General features: G+C 41.9%; 1 protein-coding gene and 1 long non-coding RNA gene across 2 annotated transcripts in view; both read right to left on the minus strand.

The window, feature by feature from the left end:
- Positions 1–16,888, minus strand: part of LOC122539242 (purpurin-like) — a 39,730-nt gene that overhangs the window by 16,046 nt on the left and 6,796 nt on the right. Inside the window, exon 3 of the mRNA XM_043673944.1 lies at positions 2,444–2,580. Coding sequence (XP_043529879.1) covers positions 2,444–2,580 — 137 coding nt within the window. The remainder of the gene's footprint in view (positions 1–2,443; positions 2,581–16,888) is intronic.
- LOC122539314 lies at positions 10,452–11,487 on the minus strand. The gene is made up of 4 exons (XR_006309032.1): positions 11,242–11,487; positions 11,041–11,077; positions 10,740–10,887; positions 10,452–10,702 (listed from the first exon to the last, which is right to left on the minus strand). It is a non-coding gene; the product is annotated as an uncharacterized LOC122539314 (long non-coding RNA).

Consider the following 16,888-nt stretch of genomic DNA (forward strand, 5'->3'; position numbering starts at 1 on the left):
AAGCTTTAGATGCAGGGATAGCTGGGAAAATGGGTAAAAGGCACTAGGCTGGTATCCCAACATACCCCTATAATCCTCCATTTTCTCAGGAGCTGTTGTTGTGTATCAATGCGACCCACGTGGCAAAAGCAGGAAGGCATTTGAAGTAATGAGGGAACTAATTAAGAGCCACTTTCCCAAGATAAGGACTTGTCTCCAGCAACTGCATAAGTAACACAGCAGCTGGAACTCAGGAAGTTAGAGGATACAAGTGCACCACGAGAAATCATTGCCACCTAAAAGTATCAATTGCTGAGAACTATAAAAAGGGAAAATGGCAAGCACGAGGCCATCCACAGTCTTGCCACTGCGAGAGAAGGTCTTTGTGACTGCCATTACTCCATGTGATTGGGCAAAGCAATTGCTGAAGATTGCTGAAACAACCTTTGATACCGCACATGAATTCCAGATCCTTGTATCTTTGAACCTGCAAAGGATAAAAAAAATTGGCTGAGCCATTGATTAGGAGCAACTTCACTGAGGAGGAGAGGAAGAACAAGAAGACACTCAGCAAGTTGAATATTCCTCACCAAACGTGGCAGAGAGCTTAACTGGCAGCCTGGAGATAGAGGGTCTGCAAGCTCGACCTTTTGGGCTGTTTAGAATTGCAATGCATCCAGTGATAGTGATCCTCCTGGAGAAGTGATTGCTGACCTCTGACCTTTTGGAGGAGGAGTGGTAGCAAGATGACTGTGGTGATATCATTGTTCATAAGTCAAGGAGATATTTGCATTGAATATTCTATATTCAGATCATTGCAGGGCCCAGTGCTGACACTTACATGATCTCACAACCTGCTGGCCTTTAGTTCCATTGCACAGATGAAGGATGCATTCCTTGTACGTGACAAGTATTGTACTACCTTAGGTTTGGACTAGATGCGGCCAGTCAGGGTTACCTCCAAGGTAGGATTTCCTCAGTTATGGAGCATTCTTGTGGCCATCAAGGCTCTGCCAGACCAGCCAGGACAATCATTCAGCAGAGGTTTGCTGAAAGATATGATCCCAATACTTTGACCAGTCTAGGTGGCTGCTGTCCAAACTAGCCCCTCAAGAGCCTCGTTTATCTTGGTGGTTCAGCACACATTGCACTCCATAGAGGACTGGAGCCTGTGACACCCTATTTCTCTTTTGGTGACATGTCTGGCCAGCTGCCATTTTCTTAATCACCAAGTGCCTCCCTCATTGATATCAAGATTGCATTAATAATGGGATTCCATCTCCACTGGGAGTGAGGTGCTCTCTACTCCCTCAGTGAGAGAAACAAGAGTGTTAAAAATGTGAAGGATGCAGTTTCCAGACCATGAGACATTTGTTGTAGAATGAGTTGCACAATACCGTAGTTTTAGGGCTCAGTGTGAATTCTGTATATCTATATGATAGATTACAAAAGGTCCTCGTGTATTCTTGCAATTAGTATACCTTTCTTTATTCCTGTCTACACATATCAGCCATGCCACGCCCTAAGCACTTATTGCGCTGTATCCTCATCCTGTTAATGATGGCATGGCTGTTGACCTCCTCAGCTACCTCCAGCCACATTGACTGGACTCTTTCACTTGAAATAGAGGCTGCCTCCATGTTATCACTGCCTCCAGCATAACCTCCAGGGAGGAGGGGTTAAGTATGGTGCTGCCATTCCCTGTTTGACTTGCATTTCCTGCAGAAATTAATTCTCCCAATGTACTCAGCATTAGTCTTACAGCAGTCAACCTTTAAATCTTCAAATTTTCCAGCCTGCAAATATCCCTGCCAAAAATGACAAACTAAATTGATCAGATTGAACCTAACGTTCCAGATCTTTGCCTTTTTTTCAGGTCTTGTGATGGGGTCATTAACCTGGAAGTTTAATTGTCTCCCTCTTTCTCTCTCTTTGCACAAATGTTGCCAAACCTGTTGAGTCTTTCCAGAAATTTCTGTTGATCCTTCAAATTTCTAGCAGCTGTTGATTTTGCTTTTACTCGAGATAACATTGATAGATACGGTTTTATATATTCCCTTTATGATTTGCAAAATATCAATATTATTACGTTTAAATGTATTAACAGTGCAGAAAATTAAATGCAGCTTGCTTGGATTACTATACTTCTCAACTAAGTTCATCATTTATTTGTCAAACTATCCATGTTAATGTATGTACAAACTAGAAAGACATAACTATTTAGAATCTATGCACAAACACTTAAAATAATGCATAGAGAATGTAATATACTCCAATGTTATGAATTATATTTAATATTATTTAAAAAGAACCTTTTTGTTATTTTTTTCAAGTTCTAACTCCATTTAGTTGTGGTTAGTTGATGGAATGCTAAAAGGATTATGCAAAACAAACGTCAAGTAAATTTTAACAAGCCATGATCTATGTGGAGTTGGTACCCATTGACAAAATAAATGGGACTCACCCAAAAAGTTTCACTCTTCCCTTTGATAAAGCTGTCATTGTTCCCTCATCATCCACAAAGTATTCAGCTGAGATGTTATCCTGAAGGAAGAGCCCTTCAGGATCTTTCTTTGCCACAGCATACCACTTGCCAGAATACTTCAGTCAAGGAAATGCAAAACTGAGATTATTTAGTGACACACAAACATACAAATTATAAACTGATTAAATTATTTTTGTATACATTTTCTCTGTACAGAATCTATTCTACTAGCCCTTAATTTAGTTTTCAAACATACCCTTGGAATTTCATTGAGGCCTTGCTAATCAGAAATTGACCAAATTGCCAGAGAAATCTCTTTAGTAGTTGAAATAGCTACTTACACCATTTCACCAAGTGTTCACCATCTAGCTTCCACTGCCATTGAACTTTCTCATTAGTTTCAGAATTTGACTACCTCTTGGATGACAAAGGTTTCAGGATATATCTGATTGAAGATCCAATTGAAATTTTGAATGACATTTAGAGGGTTTTAGTTTTACATAAATCACTGTTCATGTATTCTATTCCACAACTTATTTCACCCTGCTGACTTCATTTATTATTTTCAAATATTTTATTCTGTTGTTGGACATTGATCAATCCCAATAATAATTGTGGTCTTGTAATTATGGTGTGAGACTGGTCCTTCTTAAATAAAGGTTGGGAGCCCTTTAAAACTGGCTGGAAGGTACCAGATCTCTCAACCCTACTTTTAAGGGAGTACCTTTTAAGGTGCCAACTGGTTTGGGTTGCAAGTTTGCCCCCAACATTCCCAGCCTGGCTGGATCCATTGTAGAGATAAACATTCGAGTCCTCTGTAATTTTCATAATATTGAGCCAGATTTTTAAAGGATCAAAGTTCATGGCATTGCAACAGTTTTCTATGAATCAGATTCTGCACAATGAAACTTTTTGAAAGGCCCTCCTTAAAGTGCACTGCTAAGTTATTGCAACCCCCATGGTGCCTCATACTAAGATACTTTCTCTTTCCCATCTCCTACCCCCATTGTCCATAATGCTAAAGTATGGCACTTCCAAACTCATTCACCTGTACAGAAGCAATAACCGCAGAACCACAAAACTGTTAGGTGCAGAAGGCGGCTATTTGGCCTATCATGTCTACACTGGTTCTATTAGGTAAAAACAAGGACTGCAGATGCTGGAAACCAGAGTGGTGCTGGAAAAGCACAGCAGGTCAGGCAGCATCCGAGAAGCAGGAAAATCGACGTTTCAGGCAAAAATCCTTCATCGGGAATAGAGGATTGCTCTTGGAAAAAAGAAGGAAGAGAAGGGACCTAATTGAGGTATACAAGATAATGAGAGGCATAGATAGAGTTGATAGCCAGAAACTTTTTCCCAGGGCAGAAATTGTTAACACGAGAGGTCATAGTTTTAAGCTGTTTGGCGGAAAGTATAGAGGGGATGTCAGAGGCGAGTTCTTTACGCAGAGAGTTGTGAGAGCATGGAATGCGTTGCCAGCAGCAGTTGTGGAAGCAAGGTCATTGGGGACATTTAAGAGACTGCTGGACATGCATATGGTCACAGAAATTTGAGGGTTCGTAATTAGGTTTACCTTACATGAGGACCAATGGTCGGCACAACATCGTGGGCTGAAGGGCCTGTTCTGTGCTGTACCGTTCGATGTTCTATGTACACTCTAATCTACACTGGTTCTATTCCCTAATACCAATCTGCGGCTATCCCCATATCCCTGCCCACCATTTCTTTCCAAATAATCATACATTTTCTTCTTGAATGTCTCAGTTGAACTTGCCTCCACCACCTACTGAAGTGCATTCCATACTCTAACCACTCACCCAGTGAAAAAAGCTTTCCTCACTTTACCTTTCCTTCTTTTGTACAACACTTTAAATCTACACCCTCTCATTCTTTTTTTTCCTTCAATGAATGGGACCAGCTTTTCCCTTTCTATTCTATTCAGCCCACTCATGACTTTGAAAACTATCAAATCTCCTCTCAGCCATCTTCTTTCCAAGGAGAACAGTCCCAACTTCTTCAATCTAGTTTCTCATTCCTAGGAGCATTGTTATAAGTTGCTTTTGCATTCACTCCAAGCATTCACATCTTTCCTATAATATGAGCCATGACTGTGCACAATAGCTGAGATCTAACAAATTCAACATCTGTTGTATTCTACGCCCCTACTAATAAAGCTGGGAACACTGTTTGCTTTATTAATTACTTTCTCCACCATCCTCAATGATCTATTCACTCAGGTCTTCACTTCAGGACTAGAGCTGAGTGGGAGCAAGCAGAGAGCACCCTGGGAAGGCAAGGGATAGTGCTGCAGACTGGCACATTCCAAGGTCCAGGACTACATGTTGAGGGACGCGCTGAAGCTTGGGTCAGCTGCCGCCAAGGCGTGGTGGGGAAAGACTACCGTGTAACATCTGCCTGCCTAACGAAGAACAGGGGGCCCGTGCAGTCATTTGGGCTCTGCTGATGCCTCAGCTAATTATATGGGCATATGATTGAAAAATGTACAGACCTGTGAAAAAATGATAAAAATGTATGTACATGTTTACATATGTATGGCATGACCAACTGTACAGACCATCAAATTATTTTATGAATAAAGTATATTTTTGAAATTAAAAAAAAATGAGCTGGAGTCTGAGTTTCAAACACTGTGACACATCAGGGAGGGGAAGAGTTACCCAGATGTTGTGTTTCAGGACACAGTCACTAACTAACTTGACTTTGTCCAGTGGTGAGGGACAGGAGGGTATGGCTGTGAGTGAGGCAGTGAGAGGGATTTAGAAGGTAGAGTTGCAGGAGCCTTAGCCTTTGTCTTTGTCCAACAGGTTCAAGAGTCTTGCTCCCTGTGTGGACGGGAATGGCGACTGCAGAGAGCTGACTGACTGTAGCACCATGGGGTAGAAGGGAGAAAGGGAGAAGAGAAATGTAGTTGTAACTGGGGTGGTATAGTTAGGGGCACAGACACTGTTCTCTGTGACCAGGATCGAGAATCCTGAAGGTTGCCTACCTGGTGATTATGTTCAGAATGTCTCATGTGGTCTGCAGAGGAACCTGGAGTGGGAGGATAAAGATCCAGTTGTCGTGGTCTACGTATGTACCAACTACACACTAAAAACTAGGGCAGAGGTTCTGCTAAGAAAGTATGAACATCTAGGAGCTAAATTAGAAAGCGGAACCAAAAAGATAATAATGTCTGGATCACTACCTGACCCACAAGCTAATTAGCACAGGGTCAATAAGATTAAGCAGGTAAATGCATGGCTCAAAGATTGGTGTGGGAGAGAGAGGTTTAAAATCATGGGATATTGGCACTGGTGCTGGGCAAGAAGGGATCTGTTCCAATGGGATGGTCTTTATTGAACCATGCTGAGACCAGAGACCTTCTGGATGCATAACCAGGGCTGTAGGCAGGGCTTTAAACAGGGGGTGTGGGTGTGTGTGTGTGTGTGGGGGGGGGGGGGGGGGGGGCGGGGATGTTGGTGGGGGGTGGTGGAATGGTTGAGGTACAGGGGAAATTAGAAAACCCAAATTTAAGCTGGAGGTAAGAGTCCAGAACTCAGGAGAGGTTATTAAAGTCTCCAGCACAGGCACACACAGGACAGAGTGTATGGAAAGGTTTAGCAATCAAACTTCAAGCACATTGGACAAATGAATGACAATGAGAAGAGGGAGACTTAATACAGGACTGAAGCTGTTATATCTGAATGCAGGCAGCATAATGAATAAGGTAAGTGAGCTTGTGATGCAGATCATAATTGGCAGGTTGTGGAGAGAATCACGGAGACGTGGCTGCAAGGAGATCAGGATTGGGAGCTGAATATTCAAGGATAGCCATCCTCTCGAAAAGGTGGGCAGGTGGGCAGAGGGGACAGTTGCCTTATTAGTAAGAAATGAAATTAAATCAGTAGTAAAAAATGAAGTAGGGTCAGTTTGTGTAGAATCTGTGCGGGTAGAATTGAGGAACCACAAAGGTTAAAAAAAAAACATAGTTGGAGTTATGTACAGGCTTCCAAACAGTAGTCAGGAGCCTGGGCACAAGATACACCAGGAGATAGAAAAGGTGTGTAAGAAAGGCAAAGTTACATTGATCAAAGGGGATTTCAATATGCAAGGGGGCTGGGAAAATCAGGTTGGTAGTGGATTGTAAGGAAATGTTTTTATCGCATGTCGATGAGATGGCTTTCTGGAACAGCTTGTGGTGTAGGCCATAAGGGAACAGGCAAGACTGGATTTAGTGTTGTGCAATGAGGCAGACTTGATAAGAGAGCTTAAGGTGGAGGAACCCTTAGGAGGCAGTGATCATAATATGATTGAATTTACTCTGCAGTTTGAGAGGGAGAAGGTGGAATCAGAGGTAACGGTATTACAGCTGAATAAAGGCAACTGCACAGGCATGAGGCAGGCGCTGGGTAGAACTGACAGGGAGCTGAACCTATCAGGAAAGACAGTGGAACAGCAATGGCAGGGGTTTCTGGGAGTAATTCAGGAGACACAGCAGAGCTTCATCCCGAGAAAAAAGCAGCATGGTACAGGAAGGATGAGGCAGCCATGGCTGACCAGGGAAATAAGGGACAGCATAAAAGCAAAGAGAAAGCATATAATATGGTGAAGGGCAAGGGGAAATCAGAGGATTGGGAAACTTACAAAGACCAACAGAGGGGAACAAAACAAGAAATAAGGAGGGTAAAGATTAAATATGAGGGTAAGCTAGTCAGTAATATAAAGGATGACTAAGTTTCTTTAGATATATAAAGGGCAAAAGAGACGCAAAAGTGGACATTGGACCTCTAGAAAATGATGCTGGAGAGATAGTAGTGAGGAACAGAGAAATGACTGAGAGACTGAATAATTACTTTGCATCATTCATCACTTTGGGAGACATGAGGAATATCTCAAAAATTCAAGACAATGAGGAGGCAGAGCTGAGTACGGTGGCTACCATCAAGGAGAAAGCGCTAGAAAAATTGAATGGCCTAAGGGTAAACAAAACACCTGGACCAGATGGACTACACCCCAGAGTTGTAAGGGAAATAGCTGAGGAGATAATGGAGGCACTAGTGGTGATTCAGGAATCGCTATAATCAGGAAGGGTCCTATAGGACTGGAAAATCACTAACGTGACACCCCTATTTAACAAGGGAGTATAGCGAAAGAGGGAGAATTACAGATCAATTAGCCTAACCTCGGTCATGGGTAAGATCCTCGAAACCATTGTGAAGAAAGAGATTTCTGAATACCTGGAAGTGTATAGTAAAATAAGGCAAAGTCAGCATGGTTTCATCAAGGGAAGGTCAGACCTGACAAATCTGCTAGAATTCTTTGAGGAAGTAACAAGCAGGTTAGACCAAGGAGAGCTAATGAATGTTGTCTACCTAGACTTCAAGAAGGCCTTTGACAAGGTGCCACACAGGAGACTACTGAGTAAGATAAGGGCCCATAGTGTCAGAGGCAAGGTGTTAACATGGATAGAAGCTTGACTTCTGGCAGAAAGCACAAAGTGGGGATAAAAGGGTCCTTCTCAAGATGGCAGCCGGTGACAAGTGGTGTTCCACAAGGCTCAATGTTTGTACCACAACTTCTCTCTTTATACGTTAACGATCTAGATGAAGGAACTGAGGGCAATCTGGCTAAACTTGCAGACAATACAAAGATAGGTAGAGGGACAGGTAGCATTGAGGAGGTGGGGAGGCTGCAGGAGGATTTGCACGTTAGGAGAGTGGGTAAGGAAGTGGCAGATGGAGTACAATGTGGAAAAGTGTGAGGTCACGCACTTTGGTAGGAAGAATGGAGACACTTTCTAAATGGAGAGAAAATTCAGAAAACTGAACTGCTAGGAGACTTGGCAGTTCTAGTCCACGATTCTCTCAAGGTAAACTGTCAGGTTGAATCAGTAGTTAGGAAGGCAAATGCAATGATAGCATTTATTTTGCGAGGACTTGAACATAAAAGCAGCGATGTATTTCTGAGGCTGTATAAAGCTCTGGTCAGGCCACATTTGGAGTATTTTGTGCAGTTTTGGGCCCCATATCTCAGGATGGATGTACTAGCCTTGGAGGGTGTTCAGAGGAGGTTCACGAGAATAGTCCCAGTACCGAAAAATTGAACACATGTGGAATGTTTGAGGACTCTGGGTTTATACTCGATGGAGTTTAGAAGGATGAGCGGGGAATCTAATTGAAACATACTGAATGGCCTGGACAGAGTTGATGTTGGGAAGATGTTTCCATTGGTAGGAGAGACGAGGACCTGAGGGCACAGCCTCAGAGTAAAGGGAAGACCTTACAGAACAGAGATAAGGAGAAATGTCTTCAGCCAGAGAGTGGGGAATTTATGGAATTCATTGCCACAGAAGGCTGTAGAGGTCAGATCATTGAATATATTTAAGACTTAGTTAAAGGGGATTAAGGGTTACAGGGAGAAAGCAGGAGAATGGGGTTAAGAAACTTAGCCAATGGCGAAGCAAACTCAATGGGCTGAATGGCCTCATTTCTGCTCCTATGTCTTACAGTGTTATGGTCCCTCTGCTCCTGTACCAGTTTAGAATTGTATCCCTATTTTATTCTGCCTTTCAATGTTGTTCTTACAAAATGCACCATTTCACAATTCTCTGCATTTAACTTCATCTGCCACCAATTTGCCCACTTCACTAAATTATCAATGTATTTTTGAAGTTCTGCACTGGCCTCCTAACCGTTTATATTTCTTCCAAGTTTGTTGTCATCTGTAAACTTTGAAGTGGTCCCCAGCAGACCACAGTCCAGATCATTAACATATTTATGTCGCTGCTGTCTCTTGTATACATATTACTTTCCTCACAAGTCTGTTGTCTACTGGAAATCCATATACACCAAATCATCAGCCTTGCCCTCATACAGTCTTTCTGTTACCTCTTCAAAAAACTCCAGCAAGTTAATTATAAATGATTTTCCCTTTAGAAATCCATGTTGAGTCTACCTAATCAACCTACCATTTGTCATGTAATTAATAATTCTATCCCAAATAAATCAGCAGAGATCAGACAGAAAGAGCTGCCTATCAAGCATGGGTTCAAGTGTACTTCAAAAGAGTGAAGCTTGGCTGACCCGTCAGGCAACCATTCTCCTTTTGAACCATCTAAGCGGCTGCTTTGGGTCCCTGTCTTCTGCTATTAATCTCATTATGTTTATTTACAAATGGCTAGATAGTTTCATGTACTTCGCAATTTCAGCTATTGAAACCTTGCATGAACACTTTTATTAATGTGTAGTAAGAAGCAGTTTGTTTTTGTAAATATCGTACAAAGTTATTAATGGGTGACTATTTTCAATAAAAGCCTTTTTGTAAGGCTTGCATCATCCACTATGAGGATCATTGCTTCTATTAAATTTTGGGTAAATGGGCATCGTGGGTATGGGGTGCAATGAAGCATTAAAGGGGAGGCATACCTTGGTGTGGAGGGGCATGTGGGGCCATGAAGGCTGTTTGGAAGGGCATACATTGGCATTGAGGTATGAGGGGAGATGGTTGTAGGAGGGGTAAATAAATGAGGTAACATAGATGGGGCAATGGGGTGTGCATGACATGATAAGGAAGGGTGAGGATTGAGGATTGAAGTGCCTTTCTGTTTTTAATCTTACGGGAGTAAATCTCACAGTCACATTGTGTCACAGAGAGAGTCAGAGAGTGACACAGTATGTCTCAGAGAGTGTGAGAGAGAGTCAAAAAATGTCACAGTGTGTCTCAGAGAGTGACCGAGTATCTCAGAGAGTCAGTGAGAGACAGCAAGTATTACAGTGTGTCTCAGAGAGTGTTAAATAATCTCGGAAAATGTCACCGTCTGTCAGACAGTGTCACAGTGTGTCAGAGAGTGTCTCAGTGTGTCCCAGAAAGTGTCGCAGTCTGTCAGAGTGTCTCACAGTGTGTCTCAGAGAGGGACAGAGAGTGACATAGTGTGTTCCAGTGTGGCAGATAGAGTCACAGTGTGTCTCAAAGAGAGTCAGAGAGTGTCACAGGGCCCAATACTTTGGGATCTGAAATCTCAGCTGGTGTCATGGAAGAAAGGAAAAGGACTAAATGAAAAGGTCCAGGACTTAGCAGCACATTGTTCCACAGCCAAACATGGAAACAATTGGTATAGGATGTAATTTCCTTTTCTTTTTGCAAGAAATCTTTTAGTTGATTTTGTCTTAAACAAGATCAGAGCAAGCCTGTGTTATAAAAACCTTTATCAAGATCAGAGCAAGCCTGTGTTATACAAACCTTTGTCAAGATCAGAGCAAGCCTGTGTTACAAAGACCTTTATCAAGATCAGAGCAAGCCTGTGTTATACAAACCTTTATCAAGATCAGAGCAAGCCTGTGTGATAAAAACCTTTATCAAGATCAGAGCAAGCCTGTGTTATACAAACCTTTATCAAGATCAGAGCAAGCCTGTGTTATACAAACCTTTATCAAGATCAGAGCAAGCCTATGTTATGTTGAAACTTTATTGCTGGAACAGCACAGCAGGTCAGGCAGCATCCAAGGAACAGGAGATTCAACTTTGATCTCCAGCATCTGCAGACCTCACTTTCTCCTCCAAGCCTATGTTATACAAACCTTTATCAAGATCAGTGCAAGCCTGTGTTATACAAACCTTAAAGCTTGCTTTAGGTGGGGACAGAAACTGCCCCTTGTTTACCTTTATCTAATTTAATGAATAGTAACTTATAGTTAGAAAAATACGTAAGCTTCCTACCTGCAATTTTAGACGATTTAGGTGGAGTGTCGCATGGATCAGAGCAAGCCTGTTATACAAACCTTTATCAAGATCAGTACAAGCCTGTGTTATACAAACCTTTATCAAGATCAGTGCAAGCCTGTATTATACAAACCTTTATCAAGATCAGTGCAAGCCTGTGTTATACAAACCTTTATCAAGATCAGAGCAAGCATGTGTTATACAAACCTTTATCAAGATCAGAGCAAGCATGTGTTATACAAACCTTTATCAAGATCAGAGCAAGCATGTGTTATACAAACCTTTATCAAGATCAGAGCAAGCCTGTGTTACAAAAACCTTTATCAAGATCAGAGCAAGCCTGTGTTACAAAAACCTTTATCAAGATCAGAGCAAGCCTGTGTTACAAAAACCTTTATCAAGATCAGAGCAAGCCTGTGTTACAAAAACCTTTATCAAGATCAGAGCAAGCCTGTGTTACAAAAACCTTTATCAAGATCAGAGCAAGCCTGTGTTACAAAAACCTTTATCAAGATCAGAGCAAGCCTGTGTTACAAAAACCTTTATCAAGATCAGAGCAAGCCTGTGTTACAAAAACCTTTATCAAGATCAGAGCAAGCCTGTGTTACAAAAACCTTTATCAAGATCAGAGCAAGCCTGTGTTACAAAAACTTTTCTCAAGATCAGAGCAAGCCTGTGTTACAAAAACTTTTCTCAAGATCAGAGCAAGCCTGTGTTACAAAAACTTTTCTCAAGATCAGAGCAAGCCTGTGTTACAAAAACTTTTCTCAAGATCAGAGCAAGCCTGTGTTACAAAAACTTTTCTCAAGATCAGAGCAAGCCTGTGTTACAAAAACTTTTCTCAAGATCAGAGCAAGCCTGTGTTACAAAAACTTTTCTCAAGATCAGAGCAAGCCTGTGTTACAAAAACTTTTCTCAAGATCAGAGCAAGCCTGTGTTACAAAAACTTTTCTCAAGATCAGAGCAAGCCTGTGTTACAAAAACTTTTCTCAAGATCAGAGCAAGCCTGTGTTACAAAAACTTTTCTCAAGATCAGAGCAAGCCTGTGTTACAAAAACTTTTCTCAAGATCAGAGCAAGCCTGTGTTACAAAAACTTTTCTCAAGATCAGAGCAAGCCTGTGTTACAAAAACTTTTCTCAAGATCAGAGCAAGCCTGTGTTACAAAAACTTTTCTCAAGATCAGAGCAAGCCTGTGTTACAAAAACTTTTCTCAAGATCAGAGCAAGCCTGTGTTACAAAAACTTTTCTCAAGATCAGAGCAAGCCTGTGTTACAAAAACCTTTATCAAGATCAGAGCAAGCCTGTGTTACAAAAACTTTTCTCAAGATCAGAGCAAGCCTGTGTTACAAAAACTTTTCTCAAGATCAGAGCAAGCCTGTGTTACAAAAACTTTTCTCAAGATCAGAGCAAGCCTGTGTTACAAAAACTTTTCTCAAGATCAGAGCAAGCCTGTGTTACAAAAACTTTTCTCAAGATCAGAGCAAGCCTGTGTTACAAAAACTTTTCTCAAGATCAGAGCAAGCCTGTGTTACAAAAACTTTTCTCAAGATCAGAGCAAGCCTGTGTTACAAAAACTTTTCTCAAGATCAGAGCAAGCCTGTGTTACAAAAACTTTTCTCAAGATCAGAGCAAGCCTGTGTTACAAAAACTTTTCTCAAGATCAGAGCAAGCCTGTGTTACAAAAACTTTTCTCAAGATCAGAGCAAGCCTGTGTTACAAAAACTTTTCTCAAGATCAGAGCAAGCCTGTGTTACAAAAACTTTTCTCAAGATCAGAGCAAGCCTGTGTTACAAAAACTTTTCTCAAGATCAGAGCAAGCCTGTGTTACAAAAACTTTTCTCAAGATCAGAGCAAGCCTGTGTTACAAAAACTTTTCTCAAGATCAGAGCAAGCCTGTGTTACAAAAACTTTTCTCAAGATCAGAGCAAGCCTGTGTTACAAAAACCTTTATCAAGATCAGAGCAAGCCTGTGTTACAAAAACTTTTCTCAAGATCAGAGCAAGCCTGTGTTACCGGATTGCACCTGAATTGGAAGGGGACTAATATACTAGCAGGGAAATTTGCTAGAACTGCTTGGGTGGATTTAAACCAGTAAGGTGGGAGGGGGTGGGATCCAGGGAGGAAAAGATCGATCTGAGACAGGTACAGCCGAGAACAGAAGTGAGTCAAACAATCAGGGCAGGCAGGGACAAGGTAGGACTAGTAAATTAAATAGCATTTATTTCAATGCAAGGGGCCTAACAGGGAAGGCAGATGAACTCAGGGCATGGTTAGGAACATGGAACTGGGATATCATAGCAATTACGGAAACATGGCTCAGGGATGGGCAGAACTGGCAGCTTAATATTCCAGGATACAAATGCTACAGGAAGGATAGAAAGGGAGGCAAGAGAGGAGGGGGAGTGGGATTTTTGATAAGGGACAGCATTACAGCTGTACTGAGGGAGTATATTCCCGGAAATACATCCAGGGAAGTTATTTGGGTGGAACTGAGAAATAAGAAAGGGATCATCACCTTATTAGGATTGCATTATAGACCCCCCAATAGTCAGCGGGAAATTGAGAAACAAACTTGTAAGGAGATCTCAGCTATCTGTAAGAATAATAGGGTAGTTATGGTAGGGGACTTTAACTTTCCAAACAATGACTGGGACTGCCATAGTGTTAAAGGTTTAGATGGAGAGGAATTTGTTAAGTGTGTACAAGACAATTTTCTGATTCAATTTGTGGATGTACCTACTAGAGAAGGTGTAAAACCTGACTTACTCTTGGGAAATAAGGCAGGGCAGGTGACTGAGGTGTCAATGGGGGAGCACTTTGGGGCCAGCGACCATAATTCTATTTGTTTTAAAATAGTGATGGAAAAGGATAGACCAGATCTAAAAGTTGAAGTTCTAAATTGGAGAAAGGCCAATTTTGATGCTATTAGTCAAGAACTTTTGAAAGCTGATTGGAGGCAGATGTTCGCAGGTAAAGGGATGGCTGGAAAATGGGAAGCCTTCAGAAATGAGATAACAGGAATCCAGAGAAAGTATATTCCTGTTAGGGTGAAAGAGAAGGTTGGTAGGTATAGGGAATGCTGGATGACGAAAGAAATTGGAGGTTTGGTTAAGGAAAAGAAGGAAGCCTCTGTAAGGTATAGACAGGATAGATTGAGTGAATCCTTAGAAGAGTATAAAGAAAGTAGGAGTATACTTAAGAGGGAAATCAGGAGGGCAAAACGGGGACATGAGATAGCTTTGGCAAATAGAATTAAGGGTTTTTACAAATATATTAAGGACAAAAGAGTAACGAGGGAGAGAATAGGGTCCCTCAAAGATCAGCAAGGCGGCCTTTGTGTGGAGTCACAGAAAATGGGGGAGATCCTAAATGAATATTTTGCATCAGTGTTTGCTGTAGAAAAGGATATGGAAGATATAGACTGTAGGGAAATAGATGGTGGCATCTTGCAAAATGTACAGATTACAGAGGAGGAAGTGCTGGATGGCTTGAAACGGTTAAAAGTGGGTAAATCCCCAGGACCTGATCAGGTGTACCCGAGAACTCTGTGGGAAGCTAGAGAAGTGATTGCTGGGCCTCTTGCTGAGATATTTGTATCATTGATAGTCACAGGTGAGGTGCCGGAAGACTGGAGGTTGGCAAACGTGGTGCCACTGTTTAAGAAGGGCGGTAAAGACAAGCCAGGGAACTATAGACCGGTGGTGGGCAAGTTGTTGGAGGGAATCCTGAGGGACAGGATGTACATGTATTTGGAAAGACAAGGACTGATTCGGATAGTCAACATGGCTTTGTGCGTGGGAAATCATGTCTCACAAACTTGATTGAGTTTTTTGAAGAAGATTGAGGGCAGAGTAGTAGATGTAATCTGTATGGACTTCAGTAAGTCGTTTGACAAGGTTCCCCATAGGAGACTGATTAGCAAGGTTAGATCTCATGGAATACAGGGAGAACTAGCCATTTGGATACAGAACTGGCTCAAAGGTAGAAGACAGAGGGTGGTGGTGGAGGGATGTTTTTCCTGTGACCAGTGGAGTGCCACAAGGATCGGTGCTGGGCCCTCTATTTTTTGTCATTTACATAAATGATTTGGATGTGAGCATAAGAGGTATAGTTAGTAATTTTACAGATGGCACCAAAATTGGAGGTGTAGTGGACAGTGAAGAGGATTACCTCCAGATTACAACAGGATCTGGACCAGATGGGCCAATGGCTGAGAAGTGGCAGATGGAGTTTGATTCAGATAAATGCGAGGTGCTGCATTTTGGGAAAGCAAATCTTAGCAGGACTTATACACTTAATGGTAAGGTCCTAGGGAGTGTTGCTGAACAAAGAGACCTTTGAGTGCAGGTTCATAGCTCCTTGAAAGTGGAGTCGCAGGTAGATAGGTTAGTGAAGGAGGCTTTTGGTATGCTTTCCTTTATTGGTCAGAGTATTGAGTACAGGAGTTGGGAGGTCATGTTGCGGCTGTACAAGACACTGTTGGAATATTGCGTGCAATTCTGGTCTCCTTCCTATCGGAAAGATGTTGTGAACTTGAAAAGGTTCAGAAAAGATTTACAAGGATGTTGCCAGGGTTGGAGTATTTGAGCTACAGGGAGAGGCTGAACAGGCAGGGGCTGTTTTCCTTGGAGCTTTGGAGACTGAGGGGTGACCTTATATAGGTTTACAAAATTGAGAGGCATGGATAGGATAAATAGACAAAGTCTTTTCCCTGGGGTGGGGGAGTTCAGAACTAGAGGGCATAGGTTTAGGGTGAGAAGGGAAAGATATAAAATAGACCTAAGGGGCAACTTTTTCACACAGAGGGTGGTACGTGTATGTAATGAGCTGCTAGAGGATGTGGTGGAGGCTAGTACAATTGCAATATTTAAGAGGCATCTGGATGGGTATGTGAATAGGAAGGGTTTGGAGGGATATGGGCCGGCTGCTGGCAGGTGGGACTAGATTGGGTTGGGATATCTGGTCAGCATGGACAGGTTGGACGGAAGGGTCTGTTTCCATGCTGTACATTTGTATGGCTCTATGGCTCTATGTGCATGATCACCAAGATGGCAGATATAGCATGGGGTGAGAAATTATTAATTTTGTTTGTAAAAATAGAAAAGTAGAATCTTTATAAAAGTCATGAAAGTTCTAAATGCTAATGCTCATAAAGATGTATTTATACAAGGTACAAGTACAGGACAGCAACCAGTTAAGAAGGCAAATGGAATATTGGCCTTTTTATCCCCAGTGGAATTTTAAAAATATTCTTTAATGGTATGTGGATATTTCTGGCAAGACCAGCATTCCTTACCCATCCTTAAATGTCTTTGAAATGAACGAACTGCTCACCATCTCAGAGGGCAATTACAAATCAACAACACTGGAGTATAAGATTAAGAAATTATTACTACCATAGTGTGGACCCTGGTGAGGCCCAATCTCGAATACTACCCAGGGGCATGGAACACACTGCCTGCAACTGTTGTAGACTTGCTAAATTTATGGGCATTTAAATGGTCATTGGATCGGCATATGGATGAGAATGGAATAGTGTAGGTTGGGTGGGCTTCAGATTGGTTTCTCAGGGTGGCGCAACATCAAGGACTGACAGGCCTGTACTGCACTTTAATGTTCTATGTCTTATATTTGTAAGAAAGTAATATAAGATAAACTTTACTTGGTTGGCCAGTTTCTAGTTTGAAAGATTCTTATACAGGCTG

The sequence above is a fragment of the Chiloscyllium plagiosum genome, chromosome 32, assembly GCF_004010195.1.
Source record: "Chiloscyllium plagiosum isolate BGI_BamShark_2017 chromosome 32, ASM401019v2, whole genome shotgun sequence".
Classification (NCBI taxonomy): domain Eukaryota; kingdom Metazoa; phylum Chordata; class Chondrichthyes; order Orectolobiformes; family Hemiscylliidae; genus Chiloscyllium; species Chiloscyllium plagiosum.